We start from the raw sequence: 18438 nt of genomic DNA, 5'->3' as shown, positions 1-18438 counted from the left end.
CACAACTCCAAGATACACCTTCCAGCTCAAAAGCACAAAAAAGAGATGGGGGACAAGACTGAGAATTCACATCAAACGTGAGAGGTAACAGGATTCAACCACCACCAACTTGGGATGCAATAGGAAAGCATGAGGCTACCTTTATACCAAGTTCAGAAGCTTCAATTGGTTCAAAATGCAGTAGCCAGAGTAGTCACTGGTACATCGAGGTTCGTCTACATAACACCTGTGTTAAAATCAATTCACTGGCTGCCGATCATCTTCTGGGCACAGTATAAGGTGTTGGTTATTACCATTAAAGCCCTACATGGCTTGGGCCCAAGTTACTTGTGGGAACGCCTCTCCCTACACAATCCGCCCTGCACTTTCAGAACATCTGGGAAGAACCTATTAGAATATCAATCAACCAGACTTGTATCGACTTTCCAAAGAGCTTTTACTGCCGCTGCTCCCAAACTATGGAACGGCCTACAAGAAGAGATCCGTCTTATTACTGCTTCAATGCTTTGAAGAAGGCACTTCAGACGGATCTCTTCCGGTGGACTTACCCACCGGACTTTGTATGGGAGCTCAATTAAAATGAAATGCTCCATTTCCTAGACTATGATTATTAGGCTGTTTGATTTTTATGTAATTGTATTCATAATGTTAGTATTTTATTGTAAATTGTAATTGTGTTGTATGTGTACTGGTATTCATTTCATCGGATGTAACCCCTCCTGGATCCGTAGGGAGAGGTGGGAAATATAAACAAACTACTTATTTATTTAATAACTATTTGTGCTCATCCAAAAGGCTGGATGGATGAGAGAGGAGGAGGAGGAGGAGGAGGCCAGTGCTTCCAGGGCAGATTACACTCTTGCCTTTCACCAGGGGATGGTGTGTGTGATATGATTTAAAATACCATACTTACACTGACGTGTGAATAAGTCAACTCAGTTTTTTGGGGTCAACTGTTAAACCTAAATTTCCACGCTTATACATGAGTATATACAGTATATGCAAGAAAGTGTACAGCGCTGGATGAAGCACAGCAACAACATTATTATCATGATGACTCTTCTTTCTCTTCCAAGATTGGAACCCAATGTGTTTAGCAGCTTCATTTATATACTGCTTCTTACTAAACTAAGCAGTCTCTAAGCGGTTTATAACTGTAATTGCCCTCAACAAGCTGTTGACTCATTTTAGCCACCCAGAAGGATGCAAGCCGTTTACAACTGCCAAACCTGTCTGGGATGAAGGGCTGAGCCATATGAACATTTCAAGGGCAGAAGAATGAAGAAGATCCCTGGGGAGGAGGAGGAGTGTGGGTTTCTCCTTTTTCTTCCCAAAATAGCTGTGTGAATGAAGAAGACTCATCATACAAAACCCAGACATGACAGCCTTGGGGGGGGGGGGCAGGGAGAAAGAAAGGGGAGTTAGGGGACTTCCTAGAAGACGCTGTGGCTAGTGATGGTATTTTTCTCATAGGAAGGAAAGGAAAATCACCCTGAAATCAAAGGGCAACCTGCTCAGTCTCAGTCCTCTAATCTGTGAAGGAAAGCAAAGGCTGTCTATGACTCACAGAGACTCTCCCCTGAGGATCCTCTCTCTCTCAGGTCACTCAAAGAATCCTAGAGCTGGAAGAGACCCCAAGGGCCCTGATCCAGCCCAACCCCCTTCTGCCATGCAGGAACTCCCAATCAAAGCATCTCCGACAGATGGCCATCCAGCCTCTGCTTAAAGACCTCCAAGGAAGGAGACTCCATCACTCTCCAAGGCAACATAGTCCACTGTCAAACAGCCCTTACTGTCAGCAGGTTCCTCCTAATGTTGAGCTGGAATCTCTTTTCCTGCAGCTTGCATCCATTGCTCCGGGTCCTAGTCTCTGAAGCAGCAGAAAACAAGCTTGCTCCCTCCTCAACATGACATCCCTTCAAGTATTTAAACAGGGCGATCATATCACCTCTTAACCTTCTCTTCTCCAGGCTAAACATCCCCAGCTCCTTTAGCTGTTCCTCATAGGGCTTCATGGTTTCCAGGCCCTTCACCATTTTAGTCGCTCTCCTTTGGACACATGGCTCCAGTTTTTCAACATCCTTTTTAAATTGTGGTGCCCAGAACTGGACACAATATTCCAGGTGGGGCCTGACCAGAGCAGAATAGAGTGGCACTATTATGTCCCTTGATCTAGACACGATACTTCTATTGATGCAGCCTAGAATCGCATTGGCCTTGTTAGCTGCCGCATCGCTCTGCTGACTCCTGTTCAACTCGTGGTCCCCTTGGACTCCCAGATCCTCCCGTTCGCCCAGGTGTCCCCATAGCCCTATGCCTTGCCATCCCTTCCCGCCCCTTGCAGGTGAGGCACCTGTGAGCCTGTGGAGCCAGAGTGAGGGCCTTGGGGAGCCCAGGAGGCAGGCTGCCAGGCAGGGGCCCCGCTGGCTGGCTCGCTCTCTCGCTGGCTGTCTCACCTCGGAGTCCTCCTTGGGCTGCGGCAGCGCCGGGAAGGCCGGCTTGGCCAGCTCCATGGCCGCCGAGGGACCTTCCCCCGTCTCTCCCTCTCCCTCCGTCGGCCAGGCAGTCGTCCGGTCTGTCTGTCTGTCAGCCTCTCTCTCTCTCTGGCCTCTTAATAGGGGAGGGGGCTGGCAAGGGGGCCAAGAAGGAGGAGGAGGGAAGGGAAGGGAGAAAGAGGAGGAGGAGGAGGAGGCAGCAGCGGCGGCGGCGGCGGAGACTCGCGCCCGGCCGCCATGCTGCTGGCGGGCAAGCGGCCCCTCCCTCCTTCCCTCCCTCCTTCCTTCTTTCGCCTGTTCACAACCGCCCAGGCGCGCTCCCGACTGCCCCGCCCCTCTCGCGCGCGCCTTACCCTTCCTCCCTTTTTCCTCCTACGCCCCGCCCACTCTCGCGCCCGCCCCTCCCTCTCCCTGGCAACAGCCGCTTCCAGGAAAAAGGAGGCGTGGCCCCTTCTAGGTTTCCCCCTTTTCTAAGCCCCGCCCAGTTTCTTGAGCCAAGTCGCGAGCCTGACAGGAAAAAGGGGCGTGGCCCTTTCTTTTTCCCGCTCTTTCTAAGCCCCGCTCGTTCCCTTTTGCGCCCCGCCCACTCTCTCTAGCGAGCTTCCTCCTCCTCCCCCTCCTCCTCCCAAACGGTCACTTTGGGCCGTGAGGGCGGGGCAATTGCCTTTTTTCTGCGCCCCGCCCACCCTCTCGCTCTTATGATCCCCCTCTCGAACGGTCGTGAGCCTGTGAGGGGGAAAGGGGCGTGGTCCTTTATCGCTTTCCCCATTCTACGCTTATTGCTTTTCTATCCCTTTGTACGCCCCGCCCACTCTCTCGCTCTTTCCCTCTCTCCAAGGGCCGCTTTGGCCTCAAGACGACGAGCGGAAAGGGGAAGTGGTCCCTTATTATTACTGCCTTTCCCCCCGGTCTACGCCCCGCCGACTCTCGCTCCCGCCCTCTCTCCCGACACTGACTTTGGCAATGAGGAAAACTGGGCGCAGCCTATTAGTAAACGTTTCCTTTTGTACGCCCCGCCCACTCTCCCCTCAAGGATCGCGACCCTTACTGCTTTACTCCCCTTTCTACGCCCCGCCCACTCTCGCGCACGCGCTCGGTCTTCTTTCCATTCCAACGGTGGCTTTGGCCGTGAGGGAAAGAGGCGTGGCCTCTTTTTGCTTTCCTCCTTTCTACGCCCCGCCCTCTCTCTGTCTCCCTCGCAACAGTCGCTTTGCCCGCGAGCCTACCTGGGGAAAGGGGGCGTGGCCTTTTAAGTTTTTCCTAAGCCCCGCCTAGCTTCTTGAGCTCCCGCTCCCACGCTCTGTCTCCCCAACAGTCGCGAGCCTGACAAAAAAAATAGGCGTGGTCCCTTCTTTTTCTTTCTACGCCCCGCCCACTCTCTCTCCTCAAGTTACTTTGCTCGCGACGAGCCTGTCAGGGAAAGGGGGCGTGGCTCTTTCTGATTGCTTTTCTTCTTTCTAGGTCCCGCCCAGTCCTCGCTGGGTTGCCAGGGAGAAAGTGACCTAGTCCCTCCCCCTGAGGACTTAGGGAGGATGGGCGCGCCTTAAAAGGAGTGGGCGTGGCAGGCTGTAGCGCCAATGAAGCCTGTCACTCATCAAGAGGGAGCATGCGCACAAGTGGGCGCATGCTGAGGTGTGACTGAGGGAAGCAAAAGAAGTTGAAAAATTATACTGTATTAGTTGGTTTTGCCGCCTCCGTGTCACGTGACAGAGAGTCCCACAACGCAACTGTGAGGGGGAAAGAAAGCAATTAGTGGCTTCATTTGATAACCCATTTTCCCCTCAAGAGTGAGGCTCAAAGGCTGCATCCACACTGTGTATATAATCCAATTTAACACTGCTTTAACTGTCACGGCTCAGTGTTATGGAATTCTGGGAATTGTAACTCTGTGAGGCATTTAGCCTTCCCTGTCAGAGAGCTCTGGTGCCGCAATGAACTACAAGTCCCAGAATTCCATAGCATTGAGCCATGGCAGTTAAAAATGGTGTCAATCTGGGCTGCATCCACACTGGAGGAATAACCCGGTTTGGCATGGCTTTAACTCTTTTCTGGCTCAAGGCTATGGAATTCTGGGAGTTGGAGTTTGTTGTAGGCCCCGCCCCCGCAACAAACTCCAACTCCCAGAATTCCATAGCCTTGAGCCAGAAAAGAGTTAATGCGACACAGAAAAGATCCTAAAATGTAAAGATACACAACTGAGCCCAAAAGTTACAATCGTACCATCTGTTGTACACTTGTCCCTTCACATTCGCTGGGATTAGGGGCACAGGACCCCCGTGAATGTAGAAAAACACAAATAACAAGAACACCATGTTTTTACCTGAGAGAACACCTCTCTAGGAATCTCTAGGTCCTCCGACGCAACTCCGTGGCAACATCTTCCAGACTTTGACCGTGGAATTGCGCTGGAATGTTCTCTCCAGGTCCTTCAGTGTGGCGTTTGGTTAAAGTTGACCACAGAGTTGCGCTGGAAGACCTAGATATTCCTAGAAAGAACATAATAATAAAATCTCAATAATCAAAACCATAAAAGTCATAGTTATCATCATCATCATCATCAATTTGTACCCTGTTTTCCCCCCAAAATTGAGACTCAACGCAGCTAAAAACAAACCATGAAGCAAAGCTTCTGTGCCCGACTTGGTTTGTTTAGGCGCTTGCTCTGCAAATGAAAGCAACAGAGCGTTTCACGTAAGCGGTAAGCCAGGGTTTCTGTGGATCCCTGGTGTATCATTTCTTGCAGCAAGCTGCCTAAAAGGATCTCAAAGACTTAAATAGGTTTTATTTGGCCTGAGCTTTCTCAGGCTGCAACCCACTTCAGCTGCAAGTGGGCTACGGTCCCTGGAAGCTCACGCCACACAAATCGTGTCAGTCTGCTTTTTAATCATTTTTAACTGAGTGTTTTAACTGTCGTTTCTAAATATTGTTGGTCATTTCATTCCATTTATTGTAATTTAATTCCATTTTACAGAACTAAATGGTTTTCAAATGCTGTTGGTGGTTTAATTCCATATTGATCTCTTCTATATTTTAACTGCATTGTATTTTAATGTGTAAGCTGCCTTGAGTCCCAGTTTTGGGGAGATGGTGGGACATAAATAAAGATGGGGAACAGGAGATGGGAGATAAAATGCTGCCTTCCCCAGATGCTGGACACCTGTGGCTGTGGCTGATGGGAACTGTAGTACAAGGACATCTGGAAGGATACACTTTGCTTCCATCCCTTCTTTAAGGTGACAAAGTACTTTCATTGTTGAAAGGTCAAGAGAGGCAGAAACACTGCTACTTTGTGCACACAAGAGAGATCCAGAACTAAACCAAGTGTGCCCAAAGCCATTAGTAAGTGGCAATTATTATTATTATTATTAACAAACATTAATTTTTTTTGCCCACCACCAAATGCTCACCACACTTCTGTCAAGAACTAGTTAAACTAACTCAAGAACTAGTTGAACAGTAACTCACAGCACTATAATCATGGCAGGAGACATAGCACACATATCATGTTCTGAAAGCAAAATATTCATGGCAGGACTAACCCAATCCTGACAACTTCCTAGAGGCCTTTTGGGCAGCATTTCTGACTCCCAGAGGCCCTGGGGCCTACCAATATAGCCCTGGGGTTGCTCTTTGTCCCCATTCCTCGCACATTATAGGTACAGGAGCCATCTCCATTTTTTATGAAGGCAACTCTGTGTGTACTTCTGATTGTATTTTATATTGTAAACCCTGTGCTGTATAGATGCTTTGAATTTGTAAACCGCTTTGACCCCAGGAAAAACTGTATAGAAATAAAGATATTATTATTATTATTATTATTATTATTATTATTATTATTATTATTATTGTTATTGGTGTGGGCATGGCACACCTTTTGGTCCTCCAAACCTTTTGGTCTACATCTCCCATATCCCCAACCGACATAGGCATGGATAAGGGATTGTGTGAGCTGTGGGGCAATTTATGTGGAGGGCTAAAAGCCTGGCACTGTTGGCCCCATATTTTAGCAGCAGGGCATGTGCTTTCCATGGAAACGATCCACGTTGATTTCCTAATTAAGAGAACCAAGGATAGGGTCAGGGAAGGGTTGTAGCATGAAGCTTCTGGTCAGAAAATGGACAGAACAATAAAACATGTTCATAGAATCATGGAGCTGGAAGAGACCGCAAGGGCCATCCAGTCCAACCCCATTCTGCCATGCAGGAAATCCCAATCAAAGCATCCCCAACACATGACTCTATTTCTAGATATAAACATGGGCAAGTACGAAGGCTTTCACGGCTGCCATCTTCTCTGGTGGTGGCGAAACGTCAGAAACAAACTCTTCTAGAACATGCCCCGAAAAACCCACAAAAAACTATGGGCAGGTACGCTTGTCAAATGAAAATTTTAAATATTTACCTTCTTTGAGAGAAAGTTGGAAAGTAAATATTTAAAAACTCCATTTAACAAGCATACCTGCCCATGTTTCAATCTAGAAACAGAGTCAATTGAACATGTTTTATTGTACTACCCATTTTACCAAGGTATTCACTTTAGACAAATCACTCCAGTTTTACACAGATTTCCAGGGAGAACAGAAAGAGTTTCCCTCTCCCTCCGACCGACGCTCAAATTGCAGAGCAGATTGCTAGGCGTTGTGCTTCTGCCATTACTACTTGCAGACAAACTGTAGGCGGAAAGAAAACCTTAACACGGAAACATTAGTCTTAGCTATGACATTTTAACACTTTACCTTTCTCAGTTTTTAATTTTAGGGATTTAGACAGAAACAGTCTCTGTATGTAGTGTTTTATGAATTCTAGCTGTATTTAGTTGTATTTCTCTCTTTGTGTGTATTTTTATGAATTTTATGTACTTTATTTTATATTTGGTTTGTGACCGTAAATAAATGATTGATTGATTGACTGAGAAAAAAGACTCTGGACCAGGGCTGCATCTGCACTGCAGAAATAATCCAGTTTGACACCACGTTAACTGCCATGGCTCAATGCTATGGAATTCTGGGATTTGTAGTTTTGTGAGACATTTAGTCTTCACTGTCAGAGAGTTCTGGCGCCACAATAAAGTACACTCCCCAGAATTTCATAGCATTGAGCCACGGCAGTTAAAGTGGTGTCAAACCAGATTATTTCTGCAGTGCAGATGCAGCCCGTGAGGATGGAAAAGTGACTTTAGAGACTGCAACTCACAGAATCCTTCACTCAGCCAGTGGATCCTATGTGCTACAGTCCCAAAACATCATTTTCTAGCCTCATGGTCCAGGGTTTGACAAACGGACGGTTTGAGTAAAGGTAAAGTCATCTGTTTGAATGCGAATACACATTTCAGCTGTCACATATCAGTTTCTGCTTGTCATCTTCAAGATGATGGGTGCAATGTTATGCCAACTGCAGTATTAAACAGATCTTGGCATCCACCACCTTCATGGAAACAAGAGTGAGGAAGCAAGTACTAAATATAGCACCATTATTTTCTCTCTCTCCTAGGTTTGCTTTCTTGATCTCTCTCATATGAAGCATCCCAGGAAAGCACTTCTGTTGAATAGGAAGAAAATGTCTTTTTTCTGGAACAACTTCTGTTATTTCAGAGAAGACGTAAGCTTTGCATTTAGTGGCTTTCTCGCTGCTGGACTAAAAATACATGTGGAACTTGGTTGGCTTTGTACCGATGTGAAAATTGGCTAGCTTTCATTTCTGAAAGCCAAGGAAGAGTTCAGCGTAACCCAAATCCCTGTTCATGTGGTCAGCAAACTTCAGGCTAGTCAAAGTTTGCTCTATGCCAGTTTTGCTTCTCTATTAGGCAAGGCACAGAAGTCTTCCCATCCCTATTTGCTCATATTTATGGGGATTGCCAGTGTACCATGATATTGTTTAAGGTCAGTATACTGTCATGAGATAATAATTTAAATGCTCTGGCCATAGAAAACCAACACGATTATCCATATTTGGGCAATACCTTCATACGATTAAAGCCATGAAAAATGTGCAAACTTTAGTTTGTTCTTGTGAAGGCTGATAATTCCAACTACGCATTATATTTTTATTTAATTTTAATTGAAAGATTCCTTATAACATATTTTAGGTATAGTAAATGAGTTACGTACATTACACAGCTTTCTGCCTTCTTCAGCTAACCTAATGTATATGTTATTTTAACAAAGATATTAATAGCTGATTTAATTATCGTATTTCTGAGCATGTGCTGAATGCCTTTGAGACTCAGACTAGTGTAGTTAGTGTTTTGAACACGGAATTATCAATCAGGAGACCAATTATTTAAAGCCACACAAGAACAACAACAGCCAGAGGGCCTTTGCCTCACTCCAAATACTACCTGCATACATTTTTTTGGAGGAGAGGGAAAGATATCCAGCTCTTGGAAGTTTTGGACAGAGACTGGAAAACTTACTTTTTGAGACTCCAGATCCCAGAATCCCACAGTCAAGTATGCAGCTCTTTGAGATTTTGGCAAAATTTGGGGGGGCGGGGGGAGAAATTGCCTTTTTGTACTTCTCGTAATGTGCCTTCAAGTTGACTCCAAAGCAGGGTAACCATATCCTAAGATTTCTTTGGAAAGATTTAATCAGAGGAAGTTAGTCATTGACTGCCATTAAAGGTGAGAGAATGTGGCTTGCCCAAGGTTGCACAGACAGTTTCAATGGCCAAGTGGGGATTTGGACCCTCATCTACCAGAGTCTTAGTCCAACACTCAAATATCTGCACCATGCTAGTTATAGGCTTCTAAACCCCCAGCGACATTGTTCATCCTGGCTGGGATTTTGGGGAGTTTTAGTCCAAGAAAGTAACTTTCCCAGGCTCTGGATCTGGGCAACTTTCAGCTATGTCACTTTTCCTTTCATAAGCCAAGCACTTTGTTATTGTTGTGTGCCTTCAAGTCATTTCTGACTTATGGCAACCCTATTGTGGGGTTCTCTTGGCAAGATTTGTTCAGAGGAGGTTTGCCTTTTCCTGAGGTTGAGAGAGTGCGAGTCGTCCGTCTCCACCTAGTGAGCCTCCATGGCTGAGTGGGGATTTGAACCCAGGTCTCCCAAGTCCTATACCAACACTCAAGCTACACCATGCTGGCTCTCAAACAAAACACTAGCAGCAACTAAAGGAAAGGCAGTGTGGTGTAGTGGTATGAGAGTTGGACTAGGACTTTGGGAGGCTAAGGCTTGAATCCCTTTCAGCTGTGGAAACCCCTTGGGTGACCTTAGGCGAGTCACACTCTCTCAGAGTAAAAGGAGGACAATGACGTATCTCCCTTGAATAAATATACCAGGAAAATATACCAGAAGGCCACCATGAGTCAGAGTTGACTTGAAGTCACCTAACACAGCAGCTAAATGACTCAGGAAGTCCACAATTCAAGTCTTCTCTCAGTCCAGGTCCCTCCTCGGCAGAATGGGGACAACCCTGATCTACCTTCAAAGGTTGTTGTAAATATTACTAGAGCAATGCTGTCCAAAGCAGCTGTTGCTTTAATCCAGTCCTGCTGTTTTGCTGAAATGAAACCCTATAGGTATAGCTCAGTAGCAGTGATTCGAGTGTTTTGCAGTCTCAAGACAACTAGACATATGCAGCTTTGCCCTTTCCCAGCTGGCAACTGGTTTCTGTGCACGTTCCTGGTGGTAAAAATATAGGTCACTGCATGGCCCACAGGCTGGATCCCAGCCGATCGGCAGCACAACGGCCTTAATCCACCGACAGTCAACCTTTGGAAAGCCTTATCTCGATTGTTTCCCCGTAGTAGCTCAGTTAATGAAGCAGAAGTGTTCCTAGCCATTATTTCTTTACAGAAAATTTGGTACCAGGGCAGAAATAACATGGAAAGAATAGAGAGAGGTTTCTGCACCTCACAAAAAGAAGAATAGGAACGTATTTCAGCAAACCTTTTTATTCAGAACTAAGAATGTGGACCTGTGAAATTAAACATCCAGGCCATGTAAGCCTTTCATAAACAAACAAGAACATTTTAAGGCTTCTGGAGACCACTTGAAGGCTTCTTTCAAAATGCATTCAGGAATGACATACTGTACTTTCAGCAGCCTTCTCTTTTCTTGTTGTGCCTTCAAGTTGTTTCTGACTTATGGCGATCCTAAGGTGAACCTATCCTAGGCTTTTCTTGGCATGTTCCATCAGAGGGGTTTTGCCATTGCCATCCTCTAAGGCTGAGAAAGTGTGACTTTCCCAAGGTCTCCCAGTGGGTTTCCATGGCCAAGCTGGGATTCAAATCCTGCTCTCCAGACTCATAGTCCAACACTCAAACCACTACACCAGGCAGGTGTCTTTTCTGACAATTAACATTAAGAATAGCGTAGCAAACTTATCAACTATCAGCTTTCCCATTTATTTTGCTGTTCATCTGTGCTCAGTAAGGGATTCTGGAGGCAACTGCTGTTTACCTTGCCTGATATAGGCATGCACAACCAGCTACAGCAGGATCACCAAGAGCAGAATACTGCTCTTTCCCAGCTCAAGTTTTATCCCATTGCTTACTCTAGACATGCTGCTGTAAACCAAAACTGAATCTGTTTCTCCAGAGCCCTCCATCATCCTTCCAAGGCTAGGATGCAGTAGTTCCTATCCTTGGAAGGGTGATCTGAGAAAGTGGCACTGAAGGTTTCCTGCTCAACTACATGGCTGTTGACCTGTGGACTTCTCCTTGACCCGGTTTTGTCAACCACACTGTTCTGAAAGATTATTCAGGATTTTGAGTTTTGGTGTCATTAGTACAGTGGACCCTTGTTATCCGCTGGGGTTTGCTTCCAAGATCCCCCGTGAATAACAAAATCCGTGGATGCTCAAGTCCCATTAAATATAATGACATAACAAAATGGTGTCCCTTATAAAAAATGGAAAATCAAGGTTTGAGATTTGATACTTATACTTTTTTTGGAAGATTTTCAAACCGTGGATGCTTGAATCCATGTATAAGAAATCAGTGTATAAGAAAGGCCGACTGTATACTGATGACACCCATCTCTTTCTAGTTTCCATCTAATTCTAAGAGAACTGTCTCAGTGCTGAATGGCGCCTGCTGTCCATAAAGGACTAAATGGGGGAAAACAAACTGAAGCTTAATCCAGATAAGACCGAGGTCCTCCTAGGTGTATCCACAGTGAGGAAATAAAGCAGTTTGTCTTGCTGCCAAATTTTGGCAGCATGGTTGAGGGGCACCTCTGCCTTCCTAGTTCCCTGGCTGTCCATTACTCCTAACTTTAATGGAAGAGTTTATAGTCCAACAGACAAGCTGCAGACAAGCGTCATCTTAACGGTCTTGGCTAATTTAAGTTTCCTAAGGTTTTGGTAGGGAAACAAAAAGATTTCAATATCAAAAATGTCAAAGCCAAGCCTGTAAGGGTCTAGCTTTAAATTAACAGAGTAGCAGAAAACATGTCCTTGTCTAACTCTACTCCCTGAGAACTAAGACTGACTAAAAAAAACAGAAGTAGCTTGAAGTTCAAACAAAATTTTACTAATGGATTTAATCTATATTTACATAGAAAGGCTATATTCTAATCTAACTACTGAATAGTTCAGGTTAAGAAGAAATATTTATCTCACCATGTTTCCAAAGAAAGTTGGTGGAAAAGGAAGCTGGAGGAGGACCCAACAGTTCATCTGAGAATCTTGAGAGAGAGTCTCTTAGTCCCAAAAGGTACTCAGGAAATCAGAAGGCTACGACTTGGAAGAGCAGCCATGAAGGAGGTAGATAAGATCCACAAGTGTAAATACATGTTATTAAATACTAAAGTGTTCTAATCCAGACCATGGTATTTCCAGGCCTCACCTGGAATACAGAGTTCAGTTCTGAGCACAGCTGCTCAAAAAGGATGTTGAGAAGCTAGAGTGTGTCCAGAGGAGGACAACTAAAATAGTGAAAAGTCTGGAAACCATGCCCTATGAGGAGAGGCTTGCAGAGCTGGGTATGTTTAGCCTAGAGAAGAGGCTTGTCAAGAGGTGACATGACAGTTATGTTTAAATATTTGAAGGGATGTCATATTGAGGAGGGAGCAAGCTTGTTTTCTGTTGCTCGAGAGAATAGGATCTGGAGCAATGGATGCAAGTTCCAGGAAAAGAGATTCCACCTCAACATTAGGAGGGACTTCCTGACAGTAAGGGCTGTTTGAAAGTGCAAGACACTCCTTTGGAGAGTGGTGCAATCTCCTTCTTTGGAGGTCTTTAAACAGAGACTGGATGGCCATCTGTCGAAGATGCTTTGGCTGTGATTTTGTGCATGGCAAAATGGGGTTGGACTGGATGGCCCTTGTGGTCTCTTCCAACTCTATGATTCTATGATTTATGTCTCTGTATGTTTGTGAGAGCTAGACAGTGTAGCAAGCTGCCAGGAAGAGGATCAACTCATTTGAGATGTGCTGGAGGAGAATGCTGAGGATAGCAGGGACTGCTGAAAAGACAAATGAATAGGTCTTAATCAAATCACGCCCAAACACTCCCTAGAAGCAAATATATCACAAGATGACATGAGCTGACTCACTGGAAAACATAATGCTTGGTAAAGTGGAAATCACTTGGTAAAGTGGAAATCAGGAAAAGAGACAAACCCATTACAGGTGGACTGATGCGAGAGCCCTGAGTTTGCAAGAGCTGAACAGGGCAATTGATGGATCTTGGAGGTCTCTCATTAAGTCCAAAGTGACTTAACAACAAACAACAATCTTGGGAGAGTTCTTTTAACATCTGAATTAAATTCCAGAGTGGCTCCACCAGCCCACTAACAGGGATGGGGCCACTGCCTAGCGGACTCCTTTTGCCTTGCTTTTCCCACAAACCTTTTTCTGCTGGACACTGGTTGATTCCCCTGCTACTCACTCCTTTTAACTTTGATTTCATTTTAATTAGGTGAACTGGCCCCATGATTATACAGGGGGATTTCAAAGGAACCGTGCAAAAGTTAAGCTGTTTTTAGTTCCCTAGGTAGAGAGATCTTGCAGCACCTTTGAGACTAACTGAAAGAGGTTGGCAGCATGAACTTTCCTAGACTTCAGTCTATTTCCTCAGATGTATTGACTTAGTTCAGTTCTGCACCATTCTATTTGAATCACCTTGTTTATTGAACAAGGGAATGGTAATCTGAAGAACAAACAAGAAAGAAAGAAAGAAAGAAAGAAATTTCCAGGCTGATAGGTTGCCAGATTTGCTTATTTGACTGGTTTGTTTTGAAACTGAAGCAGAGCCAACCTGCGAAGACCTTTCCCTGGAAGGCAGGATAAAAACGATTAATAAAAAGAAGCCATCTGCTTAGATTTGTGTCTTTATCCACAGTACAGCTGTCTATCCATCAGTGGACTAGAGTAACACTTGTATGATATTGTCGACTGCCCTCCCGACTTGTCAGACTACAATCCCACCATCCCTAGGCAGCATCCAGTGTTGTTTGGGGACAATGGAAATTATAGCCTGACACATCTGGTGGTCCCCAGGTTTGGGAGAGATTTCTCAATTCCTAATGCAGCAAGCAGAATTGACATCTTGGAAATTCCATTACCAACTTTATAATTATACATTATACATTATTATTATTATTATTATTATTATTAACCTTTATTTATAAAGCGCTGTAAATTTACACATGTACATTTGACCTCTTGTCTTCCTAAGTTTGTCAGCTCACTTCCAACTATCCTCCTGGCCCACAGTTCCTCATTTCCATCACTCCGAAGACCCCAAGGGTGTATTCTACAGTCTATCTTTAGAGGAGTTCGCAAGAGTTCACAGCAGTCAGCTTAATTCATTTCAACAGGCTAAGCAGCACTGTTGGAAGACCCTTTTGTCATCGCTGTACTCTCACAAAACCAAGCCATCTGGTGGAAGGAGAGTATTTCAGAAAGATCTCCATAACTAAGCATGCCCTGCCCTTTCCCCTTCAAAGTACTTTCCAAGGTTGATTACAAATCTGCATTTAAAAAATCAAAAATTTTAATGAAATTTCATTTAAATATTTTTCTTAAAACAGCACAAAAATTGAAATTAAAAAAAATCCCATCAAAGATATACAGCTGACTATTCACCTTTGACTTTTGCGGACGTATTTCTGTATTTGATTAATACGTTCTCTAGGTCATCCAGCACAACTCTATAGAATTGTGCTGGATGACTTTTGGCTTTATTAGAGAAAATGCTCCTCTAGGCATTTTAGGTCCTCCCATGTGATTCTGTGGCCACTTTCTGGCAGATATGCTGGGGGACCTAGGATTCCCAGAGAGGTTTTATCGCAGGTAAAAACAAGTTTATTTGTGGTTTTCCTGCTTTCACGGGCATCCTGTGCCTGTAACTCCAGCTAATATGGAGGTCCCACTGTAATGAAGACTAATTATACAACTTCCAATTATATGTTAACAGTATGTTATGGAGATGGGAGATAATCTAAGCACTCCTATTCTGCAAATGTAGGGCAACCAGAGGCCAATTCCACCACCTAAACATAGTCCTTCTCAAAACGTTGCATCACTTCTTGTTGCCATTTTGAGAGACTTAAAATGTATTTGTGCAGGTTTTTCGGGTACTTGTTGGGGCTGGGGATTTTCATGAAAGCAAGGGCTCTGATTTGGGGACAAAATTGCCCCCAAATAATATAAAAATATTTTTAAATGGAAGGCACTGCTGGGGAGCTTGAGGCACTACATGCCCATGGGCTGTACTATGCCCACCTCTGATGCACCTGATCTGTGTTCTCTCTTGCTTTTGGCCTTGTCTCTTTCAAAATGCAAAGAAAGAGAGACTCAGTAAACGTTTTGTCCAAAATTAAGAATATGCACACATGAAATGAAACAGTCATGCCAAGCAAGCGTGGTAAGTCGACAAAAATGTTTAGTACCTTCAGAGGACCATTTGAAAGACCTTCCAAAATGCATGCAGGGATGATTTTTTCTTTCACCAGCCTCCAGTTCTATTATAATTTTCACTTTGGTGGTCAGGGTTACAGATCTGTGCTTTTTTGAAAAGCATGGTGGGGGTAGCGGATGAAGCAGACAGGGTGTTCTGCTGTCCCCTTTGCCTTGCTGTTCACGCACGCTCAGTAAGGGATTCTGGAGGCAGCTGCTGTGTACTTTTCCTCTTGCAGGCAGGCACACACAGCTACAGTAGGAATGGCTAGTCGAGGCCCAATCTTTCCAAACTCTAGCTTTGTTTGCATTGTTTACTATATATTAGTGAAACTGGACACCAAACCTTTGTGTTTGTCTACATTAAAGTTTTTTAGCAACATTGATGATAGGAGGATTGGACGGAGGATGAGAAAGGAAAACCTTTGTAAGGTGGCGCCTCACTGGCAGATGAATTGTTAATTCAAGTATGCCTGTACTGGTAATAAACACCATACTCAAGAAACTATGTGTTATATACTAGGTTACATTTTCAGATCTGCTTTCTCTAATGAAAGATAACAGATTTACTAGTAGGGCAAAATTTCTAGATAGTGTGTGGACAAGATATGGTTCCTTTTGATGGCTGAATGAATGAATGAATGAATGGTGATTTTTTGCTCTTGAAAACATCCAGGAGTTGTAAATCACTTTTAAAATAGATCTTCAGCCCCACTTTCACAGTTTAACATCAAAAATACTTTTCAAAAGAGGAAATGGACTCACCATATCCAAAAGTTTTTTGGGCAGCATTTTTGGTAGACTCCAAGACCGATTGCTCTTACCCATCCCAATCTATGCCCTTTTACTTTCTTCTCAAGATGGTCCTTAAAGAAAACTAGATACTGACAGGGCACTAAACAAGATGTTAGCAGTAGCAGTGCTGCACTCCTAAATTTCATTCTTCCTTTCATGTTTGATGTTTGAATTGCCTGTATTTTTTAAAAAATTCAGAACTGAGTGGAAAACAAGCAGTTCTTAACCCTTTCCCAAAAATTTCTGTATTTAAAATGGCTCGATCCTTGAGGGAACACCTCTGCTAATATGTGTCTGCTGAGGGGTGAGGTCTGCTGGGTGGCCCTCCTCTTGTGTCCCACCACTAAAATAAATGCAGCATAAGGACAGAGCTGTGGCAGCCCGACTGTGGATAGCCCTCCCCTTGGAGGCATCAACAGTGGTTTCATGTAGGTGCCAAGTAAAAACACAGCTGTTTATTAAAGCCTCGCTGATTCACAGTTACACCAAGGGTTTTTAACCTGTGTAACTTGATAAAAATTCTAAAAAGCGAGGTGGAAGCTGCAAGAAGGGAAATGGCAAAAAACAAGTCTCCAAGAACAGATGATATTCTAATTGAAATGCTGCAATCCACATGGGCAAGAGTCAACTCCAGTGCTAAGCAACATAAGTCACAGATATGGAAAACAAAATGGCCAACAGATTGGAAACGATCAATATCCACAAACAAGGAGAGACTGCAGCAACTACAGGACGATAGCACTGATCTCCCACGCAAGCAAAATAATGCTCAAACTTCTGCGACATAGGCTCCAGCCATACATGGAAAGAGAGATCCCAGAGGTCCAAGCAGGGTTCAGCAAAGGAAGAGGCCCTAGGGACCACATCACAAACATATGATGGCTAATGGAGCACACCAAGGAATTCCAAAAGAAAATCAGCATGTGCTTTACAGACTGTAGCAAAGCCTTTGACTTCACAGATCATGAAAGACTATGGAATGCCCTTAAAAGACATGGGAGTGCCAACGCATCTGATAGTGCTGATGAGGAATCTGTACTCAGGACAAGATGCTACTGTCAGAACAGAATATGGAGAAACAGACTGGTTCCTAATTGGCAAAGGGGCCAGACAAGGTGGCATCTTATCACCCTAGCTGTTCAACTGGTATACAGAATATATTGTAAGGAAAGCAGGAGTGAAAATAGGAGAAAAAAAATATCAACAATCTGAGCTATGCTGATGACACCATAATACTAGCAGAAAACCTCACAGACCTCAAACAACTACTAAGGAAGATCAAAGAAGAAAATGCAAAGGGAGGCTTACTGTTGAATATAAAGAAAACAAAAATAATGACTACAGAGAACTTACATAAATTCAAACTAGACAATGAGGGAAAAGAAATAGTAAAAGAGTTCTCATATCTGGTATCAAATACTGATAGAAATGGGAACTGCAGGCAGGAGACCAGAAGATTAAAAATGGGGAGGGCAGCTATGACAGAACTAGACAAAATCCTATAAAGTGTAAAGATATACAGCTGAACTCTAAAGTCAGAATCATCCAAGCCACTGTATTCCCTATTACAATGTATGGATGTGAGAGCTGGACAGTTAAAAAAGAAGATAGGAAGAAAATCAATTCATTTGAGATGTGGTGCTGGAGAAGAGTGCTGAGGATCCCATGGATGACCAAAAAGACAAACAAATGGATCCTAGAGCAGATCAAGCCAGAAATCTCTCTGGAAGCCAGGATGACAAAACTTAGGCTGGCATACTTTGGACACATCATGAAATGACATAAATCACTGGAAAAAACCAGTAATGCTAGGAAAGGTGGAAGTAGAAAGAGATGAAGGCCGTAGGCAAGATGGATAGACTCTATTAAAGAGATCATAAGTATGGGTTTGCAAGAGTTAGGCAGAACAGCCGAGGATGGGCATCTTGGAGATGTCTCATCGACAGGGTCGCCATTGGTCAAGATTGATCTGAAGGCAGTTAACAACAACAAACTTGTTAATGTTCTAAATATATTTAGTCTATTTAATTGATTTTTGCTGTTTTAAAATGTTTCGACCTGCTAGCATTGATTTTACCTGTACCCTGAGATCTTCTACTATAGGGTGGAACAGAAATATCTTAACAAATATTGTTGTGAGCCACCTTGAGTACCACTTCAGGAGAAAGGCAGCATATAAATGAAATAAAATACTTGAAACCGTTTATAAAGCATGAAGGGTAGAAACTTTGTTCCAAGAAAAGGTTTTGCATCAAGAGGCTGCAAGGTGTGTCATGAGAGGCAAAAGCCTCAAGTGGT

At 44.0% G+C, this 18438-nt stretch overlaps 1 protein-coding gene across 2 annotated transcripts in view; it reads right to left on the bottom strand.

The window, feature by feature from the left end:
- STYX (serine/threonine/tyrosine interacting protein) overlaps window positions 1-3815 on the bottom strand; it is a 29669-nt gene extending 25854 nt beyond the window's left edge. Inside the window, exon 1 of one of the 2 annotated variants that reach the window (XM_042467021.1) lies at window positions 3722-3815. Coding sequence is in view for 1 of the 2 variants with exons in the window: in XM_042467012.1 (XP_042322946.1) it covers window positions 2457-2513 (57 nt within the window). In the remaining variant the exon portion in view is untranslated. Of the gene's footprint in view, window positions 1-2456; window positions 2780-3721 lie in introns of those variants that run through there. The other variant, XM_042467012.1, reaches the window with a different exon arrangement.
- Between the last annotated feature and the right edge of the window lie 14623 nt (window positions 3816-18438).

This window comes from Sceloporus undulatus, chromosome 1 (genome assembly GCF_019175285.1).
Source record: "Sceloporus undulatus isolate JIND9_A2432 ecotype Alabama chromosome 1, SceUnd_v1.1, whole genome shotgun sequence".
Lineage (NCBI taxonomy): Eukaryota > Metazoa > Chordata > Lepidosauria > Squamata > Phrynosomatidae > Sceloporus > Sceloporus undulatus.
Note: the sequence above shows the minus strand (reverse complement) of the source record. Positions and strands in the feature narration are given on the sequence as shown.